Raw genomic sequence first — 25,031 nt, forward strand, 5'->3', positions numbered from 1 at the left:
TAGAAATTATGGGATATGTACACCATGAAATACTACATGGTAGTTAAAAAAAAAAGAAATCCAGTCATTTGCAACAAAATGGATGAAGCTGGAACTTAGTGAATACACCAGTCTCAAAGGAATAAATACTATGTGTTCTCCCTGAGCTGTGATAATTAGTAGAGCACCTAAAATGGAAACTTTTCGGTAGAAGTGAAATTGACACTTTGAGAGGCAATGACATTGAATAGCCTGTGCCTTGACTGTTAAGGGTTTTTTAATTTTTTATTTTTTCCTTTCTTTTATTTTACTTACACTTTTTATCTTATTTTACTTATACTTTTTTATACTAATTATTGAACTCTTTACTTAACATAGAGTTTATCCAACATATATAAAGTTAATAGAAAATATATCTTAGTTAAAATAAGAGTGAGAATAAGAGAGGAAGGGGGGTGGGGGTGTGGGTGGGAAGGTGGGCGTGGAGGAAAGATCACCATGACCCTAAAGCTGTAATTGTGAAATGTATGAAGTTTGTAACTGTAAAGCAGTATAGTTCTGCTTACATTCCTATGGACTTACTTCTAAAGGTATAGCATAAAAACTTGCCATGGAACCTCAAACCCCTTTAATTTGGGTAGTAAAAATGGGATTCTAAGTGTTATAGAGATCATATGGATAGGATTAATGTTAAACTGATCATATATAGATGGGGTCAACTGTTAAAGTTATTATATAAATAAGACTAAGTGTTTGGTAATAATAATAGGTAAAATTAAAAAAGAGTGAATGTTCCAATATGGGAAGCAGTCCATACAGCAGACTCATAGAATGACAATTGCCTTAAGTAGCACTCTGACCTCAGAATCAACTCTTAAGGCATCCTGGTTTGGCCAAAAAGCCCAGGGGAGCATTTCAGGCATGGAAATCCAAGACACTGCAGCAAAAGATGTTCTACATGAAGGACTTCTGTGCGTGAGAACCCAGTGGAAAGAAGTGGTCATCAAAGAAGTATGTACTTTCCTCTGAAGGGAGGAGAGAACTTCAACTTTACCTATGGCCTTATTGAAATACTGAAGGAGTTTGTCAATTTAAATGGCTTCCATAGCCTACACAGCTCTTGTCAAGAGCCTCAGATAATCACTGACATCATACATATGAGTATTAATTGTTAAATAAATAACAAGAGTTACTATTACTTCTCATGCAGAACCTCTGTCCTCAAATGGTTGTATTATGAGACTTAATAGTAAAACTTGTTCTCAAAGAATTACTCTGTTTTAGTGTATTAACTGGACAATGTTCTTATATTTCAAAATTATAGTTATGTCTAAGTGCTCACAAAATATGTATTGTTCTTGGGTTCTTCTAAAGATTATAAGTTTCTAAAAATAATGCAAAATTACCTTCAAGATGCAATGACTTTGAACAGCCCTTGTCTGGACTGTTGAGGAACAGTTTTTGTTCTTGTTTTTTTTATTTTTTTTTAATTTTAGTTTTGTTGTTGTTGATTTGTTTTGCTTTTTCTTCTTCATACAAAGTGTTGAACTCTTTAGCTATAATCGAGTTAATCTGTGTATAAAGTTAAATGAAACCATTGCCTTGACATAGCGGGTAAAGACGCCACCTGCAGTGCCAGCATCTCATATGGGTGCCAGTTCGAGTCCTGGCTGCTCCACTTCCAATCCAGCTCTCTGCTATGGCCTGGGAAAGCAGTAGACGGCCCAAGTCCTTGGGCCCCTGCACCCACGTGGGAGACCCAGAAGAAGTTCCTGGATCCTGGCTTCTGATTAGCATAGGTCTGGAGTTTCGGCCATCTGGGGAGTGAACCAGCGGATAGAAGACTGACTCTGTCTCTCTGTGTTTCTCTCCGTCTCTCTCTCTCTCTCTCTCTCTCTCTCTCTCTCTCTCTCTGCCTCTGCATCTCTGTAACTCTGCCTTTTAAATAAATATTCTTTTTTAAACAGAAAATAGTAAAAATGATGACCTGGGTTGAGTGACATGATGTAAGCAAGGAGGTGAGGAAGAACATGTGCGTGACTAATTGATTTCATTGCTGACTGCAATTCTTTTTGTATCTGGGAGATTCAGGAGTGCGGAAAGAGGAAAGAAAGGAGGGTGTAGAGAAGGTTTTGAAGAGCCATCACTCGTTCTGCGAGGAGAGAATGAACACCTCAGTGCCCTCAGAGCTGGCAATACAAGGTCAACAGCTTAGCTGAGTCTGAGCGGGAAGTGGCAAGTGTCATTGGCAAGAGATTGTAGCTGAGATCTTTGGGAGAGTGCACTCAGTTTCCTGAGTATTTGAACCCACAGCCAGTCGTCTGGCCAGAAGCCAGGTTGAACTGCAGGTCCACTTCATTTTTCAGATGGCTGGCCCTGCACAACCAACGAGCCCAGTGCTCTCAGTTTCCATTCGGCCCCAAAACACTGGTCTCAGCAAACACAATTCACCGGACTCCTGTGATACTGACCTAGGATTCTTGCCGCGGGGGCTGAGGTGCGCAGGCGCTCACGGCGTCCAGGCGACCGGGAGCCGTCGCCTAGCAACCAGGGACTGGCAGTTAGGAGGCGGGCCGGGTCGTCGCCTGGCAACCGGCAACAACACCGGCTTGGGAAGCGTGCGCAGGCGGCGGCCAGCGTCCTTTGCAGGATCTGACGGGCCGGTTCCCGTGGGACCTCTTGGCAGGTAAAGGCAGGTGCCTGCTGCGCGGCTACCCACGCGGGTTGGCGGGACCCACGGCAGAGGATCGCACAACACTTAGGGAAAGAGAAGGATTCTCGCGGTTGGCGCCCGTTGGGGCAGCTGAGGGGTCGTTGTGAGGGGTTGACCCTGCCCGGCGCCTGCAGCGTGAGGCGAGGGTCGGGTGGTGTCCTGAGCATCCCGTTTACGAAGACAAAAATTGCGGCCCCGAGCGAGGGTCCGAGGGTCTGAGGATGCCTTACATGACTGAGCGAATCAGGCGGTGGGCCCCGACTTGCTCTAGCCTTCCTCCTCCCCTTTAAGACGTTTTGAGACACAACTCCGGTTAGAAAGTATTTAGGTAGTAGCCTGGGCGTGCACGAAGGAGACTTACAAATGGCCAATAAACTCGTGGGAAAGGAAAAAAAAAAAAAAAACAACAACAAACTATGACTCCAGTAATGAAGAAGATGCCCATTTAAGGTAGATCTGTTTCCTTAGCCAATGTCTTGAACTTTGTCACTTTTCACCAGACATTGTAATGTTTGCGCTCTATCCTATGGGACCAGTCCGGGGTGTAGGTGAAGGTGTAGGTCCGAGGACGACGAACCATAATCCCAGAGAACTGGAAACATCCCAAGCTAGAATGTCTAGCTAAATAATGGATTTTAAGCTATTGTTTCAATGGCATGGTATGCTGATCCATTGAAGGTGACTAGAGCAAGTAATGGACACTTATGGCTTATGAAGTGTCTGTTAGTTTCAGGAGTTGGCAGGAAAATGGTCTCAAGAAGGGGAGGTGGGAACAGGGGACAGAAACAGAGGTAGGATGATCGAATCACTGCAGAAAGCACACACACACACACACACACACACACAAGAACTACGTAGAAACGGTGCTAATTTTACTCAGCTTATCCTTCAGTGATTTTTATTCTGTTAATTGTGCTCTTTGTGATCCAAGTTCTCTGCAATGAAATGCATTACTGTTATAAGGAAAATAGATTAGAGTCATCTCAAGAGCTCATTCCCTCTACCCCATGTGAGCTATTTACTCTCCATATTACTATTAGACCCAACACAGGGATAAACACATATGCTTCTAATGCCACAGGATCGCCTAGAATCAGCTCTGTAGTTGCAAAGCGTGTATGTCTAAATCATTACAGCCTCTGCACTCTTCTTTATACAGTCACTCAAAAACACTGTTCTGAAATAGAAATAGTTTCTGAGTGAAAATTAGATGATTGTAAAACAATTTTATGCAGCTGTGATTGCACTGCTTCTCAAATATTATTAATAAGGAATTATTTTATAAACAAAAGGCTGCTATATCTTGGAATTAGTTATAAAGAGCTAGGAACCAATTTTTTTTCTGGAGAGTAATTGTGTGACAGATTCTCATTTGTTGCTTCTGTGTCTGCCTGAAACATTGTAGGCGGAAGGTTTAGGGCCTGTGCACTTTTCAGTGGTGGTTGAGATTTGGGGGGAAAAAGGGAAAGATTAATTTTAATTAAATGCTTTGCTAATATTAAATTTTTCTTGGGGCTAGCATTGTGGTGTAATGGGTAAAGCTGTGGTCTGTGACACTGGCATCCCATACGGGCACCCGTTCATATCCCCGCTGCTCCACTTCCGATCCAGCTCAATGCTAATGGTCTGGGAAAAGTAATGGAAGATGGCCCATGTGCTTGGGCCCCTGATATCCAGGTGAAAGATCCCGAGGAAGCTCCTGGCCCCAGGCTTTGGCTTGGCTCACTCCTGGCTGCTGCAGCCATCTGAGTAGTAAACCAGTGGGTGGAAGATCCCTCTCTCTCTCTCTCTCTGTCTCTCTCTCTCTCTGTGTGTGTCTCCCACTCTGTAACTTTCACTTTCAAATGAAAAAAAAATCAAATTTCCCATTATATTTGATAACAATGTTCTCATTTTGCAAGAATTTCCAAGTGTACAGACTGATTGCTGAACAATTTAAAATGTGTATTTCAGATTTCTATGATGAAAACTATATTTAATGGGGGACTTTCATACATCTTAGCATACTAGATGTAGTGTGAGGTACTGCATCACTTAGTAAGTGGGCCCTGACTCTGAGATCTTAAAATGTATGTGGCCTGAACTTAGTGACCTGGAATGAAGGTCCTTCAGAGATCCCTATAAATTTCTATGAACTATGGTTCTTTAATGTTTGAGTTAAATTCTGGCTAGTGTCTCTAATGCTAGGAGTTGCTTCTGATCCTTGTCTAGCAATTTGAATTAGCCTGGACATTGTAGATTTTTCTCTAAGGATTGTCTACTGCTCAGCATTTCTGAGAATATGGTTATTTCTTTGAGGTAAAAATTGAGATTGTTCAAATGCCAAATATAATACCAGAAACTGTTTTCAGACTGCACTTGGACTAGCAATTAATTTGCTGTTTAGGATGTCCATGTCACACATTGGTGTATGTGGGTTCAATCCTTGGTTCAGACTCCTGATTCCAGTTACTTACTAAGGAAGACCCTGGGAGGGAACAGTGATGGCTCAAGTAATTGGGTTCTTGCCATTCACATGGAAGACATTTATTGAATTCCTGGGTCCAGATTTAGCTTCGCGGCCACTGCAGGCATTTGGGGAATAAGAGTGAGCCCATAAATGAGAGGATGAGAGACTGAAATCTCTCTCGCTCTCTCTTTCTCTCTCTCTATATATATATAATATACAAATATTTATATAAATATATATCTATAATATAGATAATATATATCTATAATATAGATATAAATATATATTTATATATTTCTACCTAAATACTTATATATAAATCTCTCTCTCTCTCTCTCTCTCTCTCTCTATATATATATATATATAGCTAGATTTCTTGGATTATTCAAACAGGCATCAACAGTTTAGAAAGTTCTCTTTATCCAGGTCGAGTGACTATTCTGTGGTATGTCAGCTGTGTTGTATACACATTATACTGCTTGTCTGAGATTTTTTTTCCACACAGGCATGAACAAATGAGTGCAGGTGGGTAAAGGTTTTGCAAGGAACAATTCCAATTTCCCTAGAATATACATCTGCAGATCCTCAATTGCTTTTTTAATTGAACTATGGATTACATTTTTTATCTGAGGAAATGACACGAATGTTAATGCAATTTGGTAGGATAGGGTTTTGTGTTTGTATTATTTACAAAATCTACTCCCAGGAAAAGTGGAGCTAGTGATATTCTTAAATACCAAATGCATACTATTTTCCAAACACAGCTGTAGATACTAGGGATAGATTACTGAAGGAAAATTTTACAGAAATCCCTGTCTTTTGTGCCACATTCTTGCAGATCTCAAAAGTATTCTGGATTTTGTCTCTCAAGCCCAAAATAAGTGAACTGTAAGTATGATAAGCAATTTTCTTGTTATATAAGTAAAATTAGGTAACTAATATACTAATCTGTCATCCAAATTGAAACCAGGACTAATGCCCAAAAATCATATCAGTAAGATTCTTTAAAACTATAGATTTTGACATAGGGATATGCATAACATATTCTTACATAGATAATAATTTCTACATTTACTGCATTTTTTAGAGTTTTATTTATTTATTTGAAAGGCAGAATTACAGAGAGGCGGAGATAGAGAAAGAGGGAAAGAAAGAGAGAGAGAGAGAGAAAAAGAGAGAGAGAGAGAGTCTTTCATCTGCTGGTTCACTCCCCAGATGGCCGCAACAACTGGAGCTGGGCCTATCTGAAGCCAGGATCTAGGAGTTTCTTCAGGGTCTCCCACATGGGTGCAGGGGCTCAAGGACTTGGGCCATCTTCCACAGCTTTCCCAGGTCATAGCAGAGAGCTGGATTGGAAGTGGAGCAGCCGGGTCTCAAACAGGTACCTATATGGGATTCCGGCACTGTAGGTGGCAACTTTACCTGCAAGCCACAGCGCCTGCACCTTTATTGTTTTTTATTATATATAAATTTTAAGGAAGAAATACACCTCCTCCAAAGGATAAAGATAACTGAAGAGTGCACGCATAATGGACACATAACACTTTAACCACCTGTTGCATCTTTTTTTTAGGATGGGCAAAAAAATAAAGAAGGAAGTAGAGCCTTCTCCTAAGGATGTGGTAAGTTTATGATTGGAATACTAGCATTTAAATACTAGTTTTAAAAGTAATTTTTCAAACTGTAAGTTACCAGTATACAAAAGAATTTATGGTGCCTTAAGTCCATAGCCTGATTAATAGTAAGCTAGGGAAATCTGGCATTACATAACCAAACATTTACCATGGTGTCATTTATAAGTAGCACAATTGAAGAGTTCCTATTAGCTTTTCCAGTTAATGGCATATTTATATCCCAGTTAATAAATGGGTTTTTTGGGGGGTAGGCATTTGGCCTAGTGGTTAAGATGCCCGTCGGGATGCTTACATTCCATGTTGGAGTGCCTGGGTTCAAGTCCTGTCTCTGCCCCTGATGTAGCTCCTGCTAATGCATACCCTGGGAAACAACAGGCAATGACTTAAGTAACTAGATCCCTGCCTTGCTTGTGAGTGTCTCTGATTGGGTTATGGTCTCCTGGCTTCAGCCTGGTTCACGGATCCAACTGTTGCAAAAAAGTGGTAGGTAAAACAGCACATGGAAAACCTGTCCTTGTCTCTCCCCCTCCTCTCTACCTCTCTCAAATAAATACACTAAAAAACAATTTTTATTTGTTTTGAAAATAGTTTACATTTACACTTTTTAGTGTCTTGCTAATGTTAATTATCCAAGTGAATTTTCAAAAAAAAATTGGTAATTATGCTACAGCAATTATATATACACGTGTGTGTGTATAGTTAGCTGGTGACAGTTGTTTTTTTTTTTTAAGGTTTATTTATTTATTTGAAAGTAAGAGTTACACAGAGAAAAGAGAGGCAGAGAGAGAGAGAGAGAGAGGTCTTCCATCCGATGGTTCATTCCCCAATTGGCCACAATGGCCGGAGCTGTGCCAATCTGAAGCCAGGAGCCAGGGGCTTCTTCCCGGTCTCCCACATGGGTGCAGGGGCCCAAGGACTTAGGCCATCTTCTACTGCTATCCCGGGACATAGCAGAGAGCTGGATCAGAAGTGGAGCAGCTATGTCTTGAACCGGTGCCCATATGGGATTGCGGCACTTCAGGCCAGGGTGTTAACCCACTGTGCCACAGTGCTGGCCCCGACAGTTTTTTTTTAAGTCCTGTATTTTTCATTTTTTTTTTGACAGAGTACCCTGGGATTATCTTTGCTTTTTTTTTTTTTTTAATTTTTTTTTGACAGGCAGAGTGGACAGTGAGAGAAAGAGACAGAGAGAAAGGTCTTCCTTTGTCATTGGTTCACCCTCCAATGGCCGCCACGGCTGGCGCGCTGTGGCCAGCGCACCGCGCTGATCCAGTGGCAGGAGCCAGGTACTTATCCTGGTCTCCCATGGGGTGCAGGGCCCAAGGACCTGGGCCATCCTCCACTGCACTCCCTGGCCACAGCAGAGAGCTGGCCTGGAAGAGGGGCAACCGGGACAGAATCTGTCGCCCTGACCGGGACTAGAACCCGGTGTGCCAGCGCCGCAGGCGGAGGATTAGCCTAGTGAGCCACGGCGCGGGCCTATCTTTGCTTTTCTATTCCAAATAATAAGCAATGCATTCCCCACAACAAAAAGCATAATTTTATCTTCCCTATCTTAAAGTTTCTATCAGATGCTGACAGAGTGTATTAAAAGTGGAAAATTACCTTTGACAATTTCAGTTTAGAAAATTTAAAAATAGATATTTGATATGATTTCATTCAAAGTATGAACAGAAAAGAAATAAATATAGTTCATGGACTCAAATGATTTTAAAGTTTTCAGGGACTTGCACTTCATGCAGAAATCTCCCTTCATAATTAGAGGATTTGGGTTAAAAATGAGAAACACTGTCCCAACTCTGCCTCTCACAAACTAATATTTTGGCCAACTTGTCAGATTTGATAAAGTTACTTTGATTTTTCTTTATTGTTTTTATAATTCAAAAATATTTAACTGACAAATAAAGATAAATAGTTTAAAAACATTAAAAATATACATGATGGTTTGAAATATGTGTATATAGTGTGATCATTACCACAACCAAATATTAACACCTCCATCACCATGCCTGCTGCACATGAGATCAACAGATTTTGTTATCTTGTACCTGAAAGTTTGTACTCTTTTTAACATTTTATAAATTATGATTTTAAATTTTTTAATATTTTGTCACATTCACTTCATATATAGGCACTACATACTATTTTTTCTTGAACACAGACATGTTAGTATCACAGACAAGGTTTTATGACAATGATCATAACATGGAGAAAGAAGAGTATATTGTCATTTACATGGTATGATTCAGTGAATGTTTAGAATTAAAAAACAAACAATATGACATCCACACAAATTTTATACTCCTTCTATATTAGTTTTGACAAATAAGGGAAAACTTGATGTTCATATTTCTGGGTGATCTCCAATTGCATCAAACCTATTACAAATGTCAGGATGTCGTTCTTTCTTATGGCCGAGTAATAATCTATCATGCATACATACCACATTTTTTTCATCCACTCATCAATTGATGGACATCTATGTCGATTCCCTATCTTTGCTATTGTGAATTGAGCTGCTATAAACATGGGAATGCAGGGGTCACTTTCATTTGCTGATTTCATTTCCTTTGGATATATTCCCAGGAGAGAGATAGCTGAGTTAACGGTAGATCTATTTTTAGTTTTCTGAGGAATGACCATGATGTTTTTCATAACAGTGTGCCAATTTGCATTCCCACCAACAGTGTATGAGGGTACCTTTTTTTCCACAACCTTGCCACCATTTTTTATCATTTGATTTTTGGATATTGGTTATTCTAATTAGAGTGAGGCAATATTTCATTGTGATTTTATTTGCATTTCCCTGATGACTGATGATCTTGACCATTTTTTTTCTTCTGTCTGTGGGCCATTTGTATTTCTCCTTTTGAAAAATGGCTGCTCAAATCCTCTGCCTGTGTCTTACCTGGATTGTTTGTTTTGTTGTTGAATTTCATGAACTCCTTATATATTCTGGATAGTAATCCTTTAACAGACTCATAGTTTGCAGATATTTTCTGCCATTCTGTAAGTTGCCTCTTCACTTTGTTGATTGTTGCCTTTCATGTACAGAAGTTTCTTAGGTTGATGTAGTCCAATTTGTCTACTTCTGCTTGTACTGCCTGTGTTTGTGGGGTCTTATTCAAGAAGGCTTTGCCTAGTCTTGAAACATTCCCCATATGTTTTCCTCTATTCTAGGAAGAATTGCAGTATCCAACTCATTTCAGCTATTGTATGAGTTACAAAAAAATTAATTATATACAATTTTCAGTGCCTAGAATATTGTGAATAAGAGCTATTAACATGATAATCATCTGGACTCTTCATAGACACATGCACCCCTGTGTCTCGGGCCCAGAAATACTTTGCAGTAATAGTTATTGTAGTCTCATGACATAGTTTTGCATTCTGGCTTCTTTCCTTTGGACATATCACTAAAATGTTGGAGATTCTCTTATTTTTTCAATATATACTAGGTTTCCAAAAACCCACATTTTGCTGCTGGTTCACATTATTAATATCAGCTGAAAGTGGATCCATGAGCACAGTGCTTGTCAAGAACACACACTGATTAGAATTAACAGATGAATAAACAATATATATTTTGTCTGATATATTTTCTGTAACTTATGATATCATTGCTATTATATATATGTTTCAAAGTCTTGGGGACATAATAGCAGTCTTGAAAAATGCAATCTTAATGTAAAAAAAATAGTTCTTGCTTCCCAACAGATTCCAACAGACTGTAGGCAGCCAAAGCCTGTATAACAATTGTCTCAGCGATGTTTTATATTTTTTCCAAAATTTATTAATATGTACGGTTCTGAAGTTCACAGCAAATTCATGGTGTTGCAATTTCATTAGTTAACATGTTAATGTGATATTAATACAAAGGGAACTGATTCAGGGTTATTCATAAATGCAATTATAAGAATATAATAATACTTACCTTCCTCTTTCCCTCCCCCCCACTCCTCCTGCCCTTCTTTTTAATTTTGAGATAATTTATATTATATATCTATATATATTTATACTTTACATGTTATTCAAAGACAATGATCCACTAAATAAAGAGTTCAACAAGTGAAAGTAAAAAGACATAATTCAGTGGGAATGTAGGTAATGGCTACAAATAAAAATCAAATAAAAATATGTCTTTCACTTATAACAGCAAATTTTTTAAAATCATGGATCATTACACCTGTAGTAGTATATCACTCTAACCATTTGTTTGGCAAGGCTATTAAATAAGGTTTGACAAAAACATATTTGCAGCAATACTAATAGATACAGGCATTTCTTGTTTATTTTAAATTTCAGCTCCCACATAAAAGAGAGACTGTGGTATTTGCCTCTCAGAATCTGGATAATTTCAATCAACATAAAGTCCTACAGTTGCATCCAATTTTATGCAAATGGTAGAATTTCATTCTTTTTGATAGCTAAATAGCATCCTATTGTATGTATATACAGCATTTTCTTTATCCACTCATTTGCTGATGGACACCTTGATTAACTACATATTATGTGTGAGAAATAACTATGGTGTATTTCATAAAAGACTTGGCTTAGGCTTAGTGCAGCCACGACACCATGCTGTGGGAGCCTGTCGGATAAAAGTAGTTCAACTGTTAAACTTGCTTTTCAAACCAGGCACCACTTGTTATCTTTGTAACTTTCAGCAATTCTGCAATCAGTAACTACCTGATATCTGTTACACAGTACTGTCATTGAGGATACCACAATGTAACTTATCTTCCCCTGTCCAAATCTAGGAGCAGCACCTATCCCTTTTACTCCTCTCTCAACCTAATTTAAGTGCCTGTGGGGTTTAGATTGTGCCTCCAAAGTTTCTCAACCAATAAGAAACTGGCAGAAGGGACCTTTGCGTGGTAGGGCTTAAAGGAGCTAAATATCTGAGGGCACACAGGATCTACTTCCACTGGCCAGTTATCACACTTCAAGACCAGGTATCAATAAACGTCTTAATTTCTGCTTCCTTCATGTTTCTGAGTCCATCCTCTGGTGTGTGGGTGAAATTAAGTGGGCTGACTTCCCACATTTGGGCCATTGTGAACAACAGTGTTGTTATAAACATAGTGGTGCAGGTATCTCTTTTAGGTACATACTCAGTAGTGTGATTGCTGGATACGATGGCAAGTCTTATTTCTAGTTTTTAAAGAAATCTCCATCTGTGTTCCACAGTGGCTGCACTAATTTACCTTCCCACCAACAGTGCATAAGTGCTCCCCTTTCTCCACATCCCTACCAGCATTTGTCACTCTGTCATTTGGATAACAGCCATTCTGACGGGAGCTCATTATGGCTTTGATTCGCAGTTTCCTGATGGCTAGTGTGTTGAGAATTTTTTTCATATATTTGTTGGCCATCTATATTTCTTCTTTTGAGAACTGTATTTTGAGGCCCTTTGATGATTTCTTAACTGGATTTTTTTTTTGCTGTTGTTGAGATTTTTGAGTTGCTGATATATTCTGGATATTAATCTTTTGCAGATTGGTAGCTTGCAAATATTTTTCCATTCAGTTGGATGTCTCTTCAGTCTATTTATCATGTCCTTTGCTGTCCAGAAGCTTCTGAGTTTGATGTAATCCCATTTGTCTAGTTTTGATTTTGTTGCCTGTACCTTGGGGGGTCTTATCTAAGAAGTCATCACCTATTTCAATATCTCAAAGTGTTTCCCGTACATCTTCTATCATTTCATTGTCTCGGATTTTAAATGTAGGTCATTCATCCATCTTGAGTAGGTTTTTGTATATGGAGAGGTAGGGATCTAATTTCATTCTTCTACGTATATACATCCTGTTTGGCCAGCAACATTCATTGAAGAAATTATCCCTTCTTGAATGTTTGGTCTGGGCACTTTTATCAAAAACAGATTGGTTACATGTATGTGAATTAATCTATTCCACCACTCTATATGTCAGTTTTTGTGCCATTAACATGCTGTTTTAATTAATATAGCTTTGTCATATGCAGAATTAGAAAACACAATCCTAAAATTCATATAGAATCATGGAAGAACATAAAACCAAACTTCAAAGCAAAGAGTGTCATTGTTTTGATAGGGATTTCACTGAATCTATGTATTGCTCTAGGTAAATAGACATCGTTTTTTTTTTTTTTTTTTTTTTTTGTTTTTTTTTGACAGGTAGAGTTAGTGAGAGAGAGAGAGAGAGAGAGAGGTCCTCTGTCCGTTGGTTCACCCCCCAAATATCTGCTACAGCTGGCGCACTGCGCCAATCCGAAGCCAGGAGTCAGGTGCTTCCTCCTGGTCTCCCATGTGGGTGCAGGGCCCAAGCACTTGGGCCATCCTCCACTGCACTCCCGGGCCACAGCAGAGAGCTGGCCTGGAAGAAGAGCAACCGGGACAGAATCTGGCGCCCCAAACCGGGACTAGAACCCAGGGTGCCGGCGCCGCAGGAGGAGGATTAGCCTAGTGAGCTACGGTGCCGGCGGTAAATAGACATCTTAATGACATTAATTTTTTGAATCCATGAACAGGAAATATCTGTCCATTTTTTTGTATGCTTGCTGATTTCTTTCATCATTTTCAAAAATTTTCTTTGTAAATATCTTTCACTTTCTTAGTAAATTTATTTCTAAATATTTGATAATTTGGGGGCTATTGTGAGTTTTCTTTTTGATTTCTCTATCTATGAGTTCATCTCTAGCATATAAAAAAGTTACTGGTTTTGGTATGTGTATTTTGTAACCAGGAACTTTATTTAATTGATTTATTAGTTCTAACAGCTTTTTGGTGGAGTGTTTAGGTTTTTCCATGTACAATATCATATTATCTATAAACATGGACATTTTAACTTCATTTTTTCTAATTTTCATGTCCTTTATTTTTTTCTACACCAAATTTCTTTTTTCTAATACTTCCAGAAGTATATTGAATAAGAGTGGTGAAAGTGGACATCCTTTTCTTGTTCCAGATCTGAAAAGAAATATTTCAGCTTTTCTCCACTCAGTGTAAAACTGGCTGTTAGTTTTTCATGTATAGGCTTTATAATTTTGAGGTATGTTCTTTCCATATCTAATTTGTGGAAGATTTTAATCATGAAGGGATGCTGAATCCTATATAATGCTTTTTCTGCATCTATTGAGATGATCATGAGTTTTTGTTCATTTTGCCGATGTTATTTATGACATTTATTGACTTGCTAATATTGAAACCCCTTGAATCTTGGATAAATCTCACTTGAATGTGATATATGATTTTTATGATGTGATTTTGTTTTTTTTCACTATTTTATTGAGAGTTTGCATCTGTGTTCATCAAGGATATAGGTCTGTTGTGATATTTTTGTGTTGTGCCTCTATTTTTGGTGTCAAACTGATGCTGGCCTCATAGAGAGTTTTGTTCAGTGTTTTAGAATAGTTCAAGAAGTTTGGAGTTGGTCCCTCTTTAAATGTTTTGTAAAATTCAGTAGTAGAGCCATCAGGTTCTACAAATTGACTTGATGGAAGACATTTAAATACTGTTTCAGTATCATTGCTTATTGTGGGTTGCTTAGGTTGTCTATATCTTCTTGATATAATCTGTGATTATTTTCATCCAGAAATTTATCCATTTCTTTGAAGCTTTCCAGTGTATTTCTATACAGTTTATCGTTGTGCTTAACTATGATCCTTTATATTTCAGTGTGTCAATTGTAATGTCTTCTTTTTCAACCCTAATTTTATTCTTTTAAGTTTTTATGTTTTTCTTTGTTAGTCTGGCTAAAGTTTTGTCTCTTTTGTTTATCTTCTCAAACTACCAGCTTTTTTGTTTTGTTGATCTTTTATAATTTTGTAGCTTCAACTTCATTTATTTTTATCGTATTTTCTTGCATCACATTGAGTTTCCTTACAGTCACTATTTTGAATTCTATTTCTGGCATTTCATAAGTTTCTTTCGTATAAGAATCTAATTCTTGGGCCGGTGCTGTGGCACAGTGGGTTAATACCGTGGCCTGAGGTGCTGGCATCCCATATGGGTGCCAGTTCAAGACCTGGCTGCTCCACTTCTAATTCAGCTCTTTGCTATGGCTTGGGAAATCAATAGAAGATGGCCCAAGTCCTTGGGCCCCTGCACCCACATGGGAGACCCAGAAGAAGCTCCTGGCTCCTGGCTTCAGATTGGTGCAGCTCCAGCCACTGCGGCCAATTGGGGAGTGAACCATCAGATGGAAGACCTCAGACCTCTCTCTCTCTCTCTCTGCCTCTCTTTTCTGTGTAACTCTGACTTTAAAATAAATAAATAATTTTTTTTAAAAAAAGAATCTAATTCTGGAGAACTATTGTATTGTTTTGGAGGTGTCATGCTACCTTGTTTCTTCATGTATCCTTTGTTGGCATCTACACAGCTGGTGTAATAGTCCCTTTTTATTTATGGAGTAGGTTTATTGAAAAAGAGTGTATGGTTTTGATGGAATGAAGGGTATCACTTGACTTGTTGCTTTGGCTTTGGTTCTAGATAATCTTAGAAATTTAACCTCTGAATGATTACTGTTTACATTAATTAATGCCAGCCATGTCTGTAAGTGACAGCATTTTGTAAGGGTAGAAGTGTGACTTTGAGGTGACTGTGAGCTTCCTTGCATTTGTATCTTCAGTCCCCTCAGAGTTTGGTATCAGTTACAAAAAAAAAAAAAAAAAAACAAAAAAAAAACAAACAAACAAAAAAAAAACCAGTGATTGTGATAGCCAGGGTCTTATGCTTGGTGTTGAGGTACACAGAGGGGACTGTCCTTTTGTCCCCCCAGCAAGCCTGGTCGATGCTGGGACTGGTGGCACCAATAACTATGGCTCTAGTTCTGTGTGATGTGGACCACACATTCCTCAGGCCCTACTGGGAGACAGCAACTGTTCTGGGGCTTATAACATCAACAGCCCTAGTCCTAGGACTAGGAGATGTAAACCAAACTCTGTTATAGTCCCACAGGTGATGGCAAGGTATACAGGAGATTTCGCACTGGCAGGTATGGGTCTGGAAAGGTGGAATGCAGGCAGGCTCATCCTTAGGTCCCACCAGGTAGATTCTAGTGTGTTTGAGGATATTAGTATTTCTGGCGTTGCAGGGCACAGTGGGGTCATTACCCAGATTTCCGAGGGTTGGAACCAGGTGATGGGAGGCAGAGTGATGCAAGTGAATGTGGATTGCTCCAAAGACTATAATACCGTCCACAGGTCTCACAAGCAATACAAAAATGTTGGTAGGGTTTGTGCCTGGGGCTGCCAGCACCATGAGCTAGGCGATGCAGAGGTAACTTGTTCAGATTGGATCCGTATTTTTTATGTGTTGGTGCTGGTGCTAGCCACAAGAAGCTGAGGGCAATTTGATCACATAGAGTTTGTGAGCACCGCTCCCGCATTTATGCCCAAAATTCTCACAGTTGTAGAATGCATGGGGTCTGCTCTCCACCCTGTAAGTTACTCTGACTCTGGTTCTGGTTGCTTCTGGTATCAGTGGATTAGAGATACGTTGCTTGACTACTGAGTCTTGTGTTTTGCCAAGTAGTCACTCAGACCCGTCAACTCCCCAGGCTGGAATTAAAATCAGTGGGGGACTGAAGATTTCCCCCTCAGTTAAAGCTGCCAGTGGATGGGAATGCAACAACTTTCTTTCTATATTGACTTGAAAGATGGCTTCTCTCAGCCATGCAGCCAGCCACAGCAGTATGTCTGTCCTCTTTTTGTTGCTGTCCCCTGAATCTTTGTTCTGTTCTGTCATTTCTTCACTGAAAATTTCTATCAGTCAGTCTCTCAGACTCCTGGCCCTTCCTTTGTTTTTTTTCATTCTTTTTGCAGCTAAGGCCTGTGCATCTTCTCACTACTCAGGCATCTTGGATCCTCTTGTGTTCTCATCTTGAGCATATTTTTGTAAACTTATATCTGAGAATATCATTGATTTCTATGCCACTGCATAGAAATTTAATTTAAACTTGTGTTATTATATAAATAACACTTAGGGGCATTTTCTTCCTAAAAATTAACTTTTTTAATCATTATATCTATCTTTTTGTCTGCTAATATCATTAGTCCAATAAATGCATTGTGTTCTATCTAACATTGACATAGGGAGTGTAGCTTCTTATGATTAGCGTTTGCATGATTTGTTTCATTTCCTTGTTTTATTTTTAATCTACATGTATGTCTCTATTAAATGAGGTTTCTTGTAGATAGCTTATAATTGAATGTTTATTTTATTCATTTTGATCTTTTTACAAGAATGTTAGATCATTTGTATCTAATGTAGTTATTTATATGGTAGAATTTTGGATCAACCATCATGCCATTTTAATTTTTTAAATTTGTAAATAGTTTTTAATTACTATAGCAATTGTATATATTTATGGATTATAATGTAGCATTTTGATATATGTATATAGTAGGTAATGATAACATAAGAATAATTGGCATATTTATCACCTCAGACATTTATCAGATATTTAACACCTCAGACATTTATCAGATATTTAACACCTCTTTATTTTGGAAAGATTAAAAAACCTATTTTCTATTTTGAAATATTCAACTATTTGTTGTCAAACCAGAATTATCCTGGTGTGCTGCAGAACATTAGAAGTTATTCTCTTATCCAACAGTATCCCTGCACTCATTAACCATCCTCTATCCATCCCCGTTCCCCTGTAACCTTCCCAAGCTATGGTAATCATTATTCAATTCCCTAATTATTTGAGGTCAATTTTATTTTCCTTATATAAGTGAGAAAATGGTATTTGTCTTTCTGTGCCTGACTTATTTCATGTAATATAAATTCATCCAAGATGTTGCTGTAAATGACAGAAATGTATTGTTTTCATAAATATTTCACTTTGGATATATACGTTTTTCTTTGTCCCTTTATCTGTGTATGGACACCTAGCTTGATTATATATCTTGACTGTTATGAAGAGTGTGGCCATAAACATTTTAGTGCAGATGTCTCTTCAACATATTGATTTTATCTCCTTTGTATACATTTGTATATATACCCAATAGTGAGACTGATGGATTATATGATAGCTCTTTTTTTGTTCTTTGATAAACTTTCAAGCTGTGTTATATCAGCATCTCACCAAGAGTGTATGACAGTCACCCTGTGTCTGTATAATTATCTGCATTTTTCAAGTATTGTCTTTTGATAATAACCATTGTAACAGTGGTGAAGTGGTTTATTGTGGTTTGATCAGTATTTAATGATTAATAATACTGAATTTTGTTTCATATACTTCTGGCCATTTGTATGGCCACTTTTTGAGGAACATTTGTTATTTTTCAAAAAGATGTATTTATTTATTAGAAAGTCAGAGCTACACAGAGAGAGGGAATGACACAGAAAGAGAGAGAGAAAGAGATCTTCCATCCCCAAATGGCCACAAAAGCCCAGGACTGGGCAGGACCAAAGCCAGGAGCCCAGGCTTCTTGCAGGTGTCCTGTGTGGGTGCAGGGACCCAAGGACTTAGGCCATCCTCTGCTATTTTCCCAGGTGCATTAAAAGGGAGTTAGACTGGAAGTGGAGCAGCCAAGACATGAACTTGTGCCCATATGGGATGCTGACATCAAAGGTGGTGGGCCTTATCTGCTATGTTTCAGAGCTGGCCTCCATTAACATATGATGTATTTTAATTGGATGATTTTTTTTTCTTTGCAGTTGATTGAATTCCTTATATATTCTGAAAGTGATCAAATTTGAATGAATACCTTGCTGGTATTTTTTTTTTTTTTGCATTTTGTAGGCTATCTCTTCACTATGTTGAATGTTTTCTTTTTTGCTCAGAAGTTTTTAGTTTGATGTATTTCTCAAATTTTATTTTTGTTGCCTGGGATTTTGGGGGTTACATAAAAAAAAAATCCCTGCTCAGGCCAATGTTATGAAGTATTTTTCCTATATTTTCTTCAGGTAATTTCAAAATCCCTGGTCATACATTTATGTCTTTGATCCATTTTGAGTGATTTTTATATATTTTGGGAGATAGAGATGTGGTTTTTTTCTTCATATGGATGTTCAGCTTTCCAGCACTATTATTGAAGGAATTTTCCTTTCTCCAAAGCATATACCTATGTTGTTTGTTAAAAATCAGTTGGTTGTAAATACATAGATTTTTATTGATATTGTTTATTCTGTGCCATTGGAACACGTGTCTGTTTTTATGCTAGTACCATGCTGTTTTGCTTACTATATTGTGTAATATGTTTCAAAGTCATGTATTGCAATACCTTTAGCATGCTTCTTGTTCAGGATTCACTATGGCTATTTGAAGTATTGTATGGTTCCATCCATATGGATTTTTGTCATATTCTATAATTCTATAAAGAATGTGATTGCTATTTTGAGAGGAGGTGCATTTAATCTGTAGTTTTTTTTAGGTATTGTGGATGGTTTAACAATATTCTCATAATCCATGAACATGGAATGCCTTCCCTTTTTCATGTCATCTTGAATTTCTTTAATTGATGTTTTGTAAGTTTTATTTTATAGATCTTCATTTCCTTATTAAATTTATTCTTAGTTATTTTTGTAGCTATTGTGAATGAGATTGCTTTCTTCATTTACTTCTCAGCAATTTCATTTTTTGGTGTATTCAAAAGCTATCAGTGTTTGTATATTAATTTTATGCACTGTGACCTACTGAATTACTTTATCAATCCTAACAGATTACTCGTGATGCCCTTAGATTTCTTTATACATAATATAAAACCATGTTTTCTGCAAATGGGGTAATTTTGCCTCCTTCTTTCATAGTCCTGATCAAAGAGGAAGTAACTCCAGTGTTTCCCAACTTGGGCTGTAGGTTTGTCATGTATAGCTCTTAATGTGTCGAGATACTTTTCCTCTATATTTAACCTTTGAGGGTTTTTTGTCACAAAGGGATATTAAATTCTACCCAATGCCTTTTCCATATCTATTGAGCTGATCATAAGTTTTTTTTGTCTTTCATTCTATTGACATAATATGTTATGCTTAACATTATATGTGTGCTGAAGTATGTTCACAGTGCTGGGATAAATTCTACTTGAACATGGTATGATGTTTGCAGGATTTATTTATTTATTTATTTGAAAGGCATAGCTACAGAAAGAAGTAGACACAGAGAGATCATGCATCTGCAGGTCCATTCCTCAAATGGCCACAACGGCTGAGGCTGGACCAGGCCAAAGACAGTAACCTGAAACTTCATCCAGGTCTCTCATTTGGGTGGCAAGGGCCCAAGCACTTGGACCATCTTCTGTTTTTTCCCAGGCACTTTAGCAGGGAACTGAATCATAAGCAGAGCATAGGGGACTTGAACTGCACTCATATGAGAAGCCATCATTACAGATGGCAGCTTAACCTGCTGCACCACAGCACAAGCCCCAGTATGTTTTTATACATATATACAGATATATATGTATATATATAATATATATTTTAAATATATATATTTTTAAGTGCTGGTGTTAGTATGCTAGTATTTCTTTGAAAATTTTTGCATATATATTCATTAAGAAAAGAGATTATAATTTTTTTATTGTATCTTTGTCTGGTTTTAGTATCAGGGTAATGCTAATCTCATACAATGAATTTGGAAAGTTTCCTTTCATTTCAATGTTCTGTAGGATAATTTGAGAAGAATTGGAATTAGATCTTTAAAAGTTTGGCAAAGAAATGAACAATGAAGCAATGTGGCCCATGGATTTTCTTAGCTGGGAGAGTTTTTGTTACTAATTGAATCTCATTTGTTAATGGCATGCTCATGTTTTCTAGGTTATTTGTGTCCATAAACATATCCATTTCTTCTAGGACTTCCATTTTGTTAGTATATAATAATATATATATAATATATAATAATAATAATCATAATAATGCTATCCATTTCTGTGTTATTGTTTATAATATTTTTTCATCTCTGATTTCATTTGTTTTTTTCTCTTTTTCCCTTTAGTCTAGCTAAAGATTTGTTTATCTTATATTTTCAAAAACAGAACTTTGTTTCATTCATCTTTTGTATTTTTTTCATCTCTATTTCATTCATTTCTTCTCTGATCTTTTTTTTTTCCCTACCAATTTTGGGTTTGGTTTGTTCATGCTCTTTTAGTTCCTTGAGCTGCATAATTAAGTTGTTTATCTGAAATCTTTCCTTTTTTGGATGTAGTCATTTATTGCTATAACTTCCCTGTTAGTACTATTTTTACTCTATCCAAAAGATTTTGTTATCTTGTGTATTCACTTTCATTTTTTTCAAGAATTTGTTTGAATTCTTATCTATTTTCATTTTATTTGAAAGGCAGAAAACATATAGTATAATAGTTTGTTTTTGCCCTAGCCACAGAAAGCCTTATGTGTTTTTTATTGTTCATTTTAGTTACACATGAATTTTCCAGGTTTCATAGCAAGACACCAGTTTCCTTAGACTCCTATACTTTTTGTTATATTATAATTTCCCCTATTCAAGACGTTATCCTATTTTACTTTTTGTTACATGCTTTTTCTATTGCATTTTCATCACTACACAAACATAAATCCAGCCTTCCCAGAAAGTCTATGGGTTAGAAAGAAAGCGTTGATTATTGAGATTGTCAGAGCATCAAAACATGGTGTACATACAGGTACTCAAGGATTCGTGAGTATTGACTAAGGATTATAAGACCATATATAATTTATCAGCACCTGTTCTGTGCCAATGTGCTAAGTGCTTTATACATATGATCTGTGTATTAGTGTTCCCATTGTATAGAAAAAAGAAAATGACATTCCAGGAGCTTTTGAGTGTTTTGTTTGATTCCACATGGCTAACTTGAAAAACTGGATTTTTTTTTTTTGGAATCCAAAACATTTTACTCTTCAAATAATACTCCAGAAATTATGGGACTACCAATTGTTTTTCCTATCACTTATATTTTTCAGGAAGAAACTTTACAGTACATTTATTGCACAATTACATCACTTTTCTCAATATTATTCTCTGAGTTTTAAGACACCATTGATAAGCTCATATGTGAATCTGATACTTTTCTTTCTTCATTTCAGTTTGATCCATTAACGATAGAAAGCAAAAATGCAGCAACTGTGGTGTTGATGCTTAACTCTCCAGAAGAAGAAATTTTGGCTAAAGCATGTGAAGCCATTTATAAATTTGCTTTAAAAGGTTTGCATTTTTTTCTTTCTTTTTCATTGGTTTCTTAAAAATCACTATATTCTCCCTTATTTCTTGTCAGATGAAGTTTTTCAGGCAACCAGAATATTTGATGCATTCCTAAAAGTAACGTATCTTCCTAAGTGCCTAACTGAATCTTAAAGAATAATTGAGCAAGCAGTTAGAATAGTCATGGTGAAGGTTGCATCACAGTTTGACTATCACATGCCCTAAAAGAACTCACAGTCGTCAAGTGTGGAATAATTTGAGAAAGCAAATAAATGGTGTTTGATTATAACCCAAGTAGGAAATAAATATACACAAGTCCACAATGATGTAAATAAATGATTGGATAAGTAAATAAATGGAAGAAAAAGGCAAATTTCCCACACAGAAGGATTTCAGATAGAGGAGAATCTAAAGAATCTATAAATAAAATATGACTTCTCACTCTCCAGGCATTTATTGAACTTAGTGCCTTCTTTCCAAAGAATATAATACAGAGGTGAGGAAGCATATTTTATAATCGATAAACCTAACAAATACTGCCACAGTTAGGTAATCAAAATTAACATCATTATTGATAGCTCATGATGATAATATGTTCCCTTGATATAATGTAATGAAAATGGCACTTTATTTCTGAATTATTTTCCCCAAAACCTATAACTCCAGTCTAATCATGATAAACACAAAATCAGACAAATTCCAACGGGGAACCTTTTTATAAAATACCTAGTGCAAAGTCATCAAAACTGTCATGGCAATATAAAACAAGACAGGACTGAGAGACTCTCATAGTCAAGAGGAGTTAAGGAGATATGATTATAAAGTGACATGGGGAACCTGTAATTCCTGGAACAAAAAGAAGAAATTAAAACTAGGAAATCCAGGGGCCAGCACCGTGGCTCACTTGGTTAATCCTCCGCCTGCGGCGCCGGCATCCCACATGGGTGCCGGGTTCTAGTCCCGCTTGCTCCTCTTCCAGTCCAGCTCTCTGCTGTGGCTCGAGAGGGTACTTAGGGTGACCCAAGTGCTTGGGCCCTGCACCCGCGTGGGAGACCAGGAAGAAGCACCTGGCTCCTGGCTTCAGATCGGCACTGTGCCGGCGGTAGTGGCCATTTGGGGAGTGAACTAACAGGAGGAAGACCTTTCTCTGTCTTTCTCTCTCTCACTGTCTATAACTCTACCTGTCAAAAAAAAAAAAAAAAACAACCAGCAAATCCAAGCAGGTATTGACTTTAGCTAATAATGATAATGTACCAATATCAGTGTATCAATTGAAGATATCTACTATACTAAATCCAAATGTTAATAGTAAGATAAACTGGATCTGAGATATTTGGGATGAACTATCTTTGTATTTCATCTTTGAAATGGAAATTGCAAAAAATAGTTCATTTAAAGTTATAAATGTTCATTAATTGTTTAGAAATATATGGTATGATTATATTTTAGTTTATTGCAAAAGGTTAAAAATTATACTTCTATTATATTGCATGATATTTTAATATACGATATTTGAGGAGAGTTTATTGCATCTTGATATTCTTATCAAAACTTTAGTTTTCAAACTAAATAGGAACAATTTGACTTTAAAGAAATTATACTTTGCACATATTTTGTGACTTGAATGACAGGGAAAAAATCATTCCGTAAGCAAATGGCACAGTTCTCGAGTGGCTTTGTCACTCTGGTCAACACTGAGATGCATACAAAAGCCACAGCGTTTCTGGAAAGTATGGTTTGGTTTCAGAGGACAGTTCTTGGTCAGATTTCAGGGAGATGTTGAATTACGCCTGTATGGCAGGCTGGATCACATTCAGCCTTATACTCACAAAGCTATCATTTGTCATCCAGCTGTCATATGTACTTAATTATGCGTTATTGCTTTTGTATGACAAGAGGTAAAGAAATAAGAATATATTTCATGTTAAATCCATACAAAATAATTTTAAGTTTGGTGTTTTATACAATCAAGTTTTTTTTAAATTTTTTAAAAGATAACTGTTGAAGGGGAATCTGAGATGTTGAGTAGGGAAATGCTGCACTGACCTTAGCCACAGAAATATGCCATTAAAATGAAGAACCACATTCCTGGAGGACTTACTGAAAGAAATTTTCAGTGGAGAAGTGATAGAACAAAACAGAAACTATGGGGGAAGCAAAGAGAGAGAACAGATGCAACACCATGACCAGCTGCTGCTGCCAGCCACCCCTGTGTCTATGCAACTGGCTCCTCGCTGGGAAATGCCTTAGTGCTGGGATAAGGTAGGAAGATGCCACAGCTCTTAGCACCAGCAGGTCTAACTGCAGAATTTCACAGTCTCCACTGATTTTAGGGAGTCGAGTAGGGGGTCTGAGTAACTAAGTGGCTCTGAAAACAGAAGCGTTTGCCTCCCTCCTACCCCATGCCCTAACACAGCATAAAACACAGTTTGTTCCGGTGGAGTCATTATCTATTCTGAGTCAGGGGACAGCAAGCAGTTTCACTTCTACCATAAGCCACCAGAGCCAGAAGGGCACTTTCCAGGCTAGAGAACAAACCTCTGCACTCTGCAACTGCAGGAATTCTGGGCATACACTCTGGAGCTTCACTCATTCTGTGTGATACGGGGGGGAGGGGGGTCCCCTGGGCTTCTTACTACACAACCTGCGGACATTTAGTCAGCACTTCCTGGAGCACAGTGCTGGGAGCCCCATGCAAAATCCCAGTGTCACCTTTGCATGCCACAGGGGAACTGAGGAAAGTTCCAACTATGCCTTGCAGGATTGGGACTGCTGATGTTGATATTATAATCCCTGGAGTAACTTGCAACCTGTAACTAGCTGAGAGAGGGCAGACACCATTTTGGACATACGTAACAGCTGCCTCAGCTTGTGCCTGCATGCCCAACAACCAGCTAAGAGGAGATACCTGAGTGTGGCTGGGAGAATTGAGAGGGAACTGAATGCTCATGACTATGCACTGAGATGGACTGTAAAAGCACTGTGGCTGTGTGAAAGGGTGCAGGGTGTGGCTGGATCTCTGAGCAGTCTCTGGGTGGCTCCACACACACTCCCTGATTGCCTGGTGAGTCATTGCTGCAGGATCTATGCTCACACAAAGGACTGCACAAATCCTTTGTGTAGTTCTTGTGGCAGCA

At 37.8% G+C, this 25,031-nt stretch overlaps 1 protein-coding gene across 8 annotated transcripts in view; it reads left to right on the forward strand.

Moving 5' to 3' along the window:
* Positions 1-2,541: 2,541 nt before the first annotated feature.
* The window catches only part of ARMC3 (armadillo repeat containing 3), a 95,396-nt gene continuing 72,906 nt past the window's right edge, over positions 2,542-25,031 (forward strand). For 6 of the 8 annotated variants that reach the window (XM_051834389.2, XM_051834347.2, XM_051834369.2 and 3 more), the window contains exons 1-4: positions 2,542-2,665; positions 5,980-6,029; positions 6,715-6,763; positions 21,780-21,897. In XM_051834389.2, coding sequence (XP_051690349.2) covers positions 6,716-6,763; positions 21,780-21,897 — 166 coding nt within the window. In that variant the 5' untranslated portion in view covers positions 2,542-2,665; positions 5,980-6,029; position 6,715. Of the gene's footprint in view, positions 2,666-2,716; positions 3,143-5,979; positions 6,030-6,714; positions 6,764-21,779; positions 21,898-25,031 lie in introns of those variants that run through there. The other 2 variants (XM_051834360.2, XM_051834355.2) reach the window with 2 other exon arrangements.

Source organism: Oryctolagus cuniculus, chromosome 2, assembly GCF_964237555.1.
Source record: "Oryctolagus cuniculus chromosome 2, mOryCun1.1, whole genome shotgun sequence".
Classification (NCBI taxonomy): Eukaryota; Metazoa; Chordata; class Mammalia; order Lagomorpha; family Leporidae; genus Oryctolagus; species Oryctolagus cuniculus.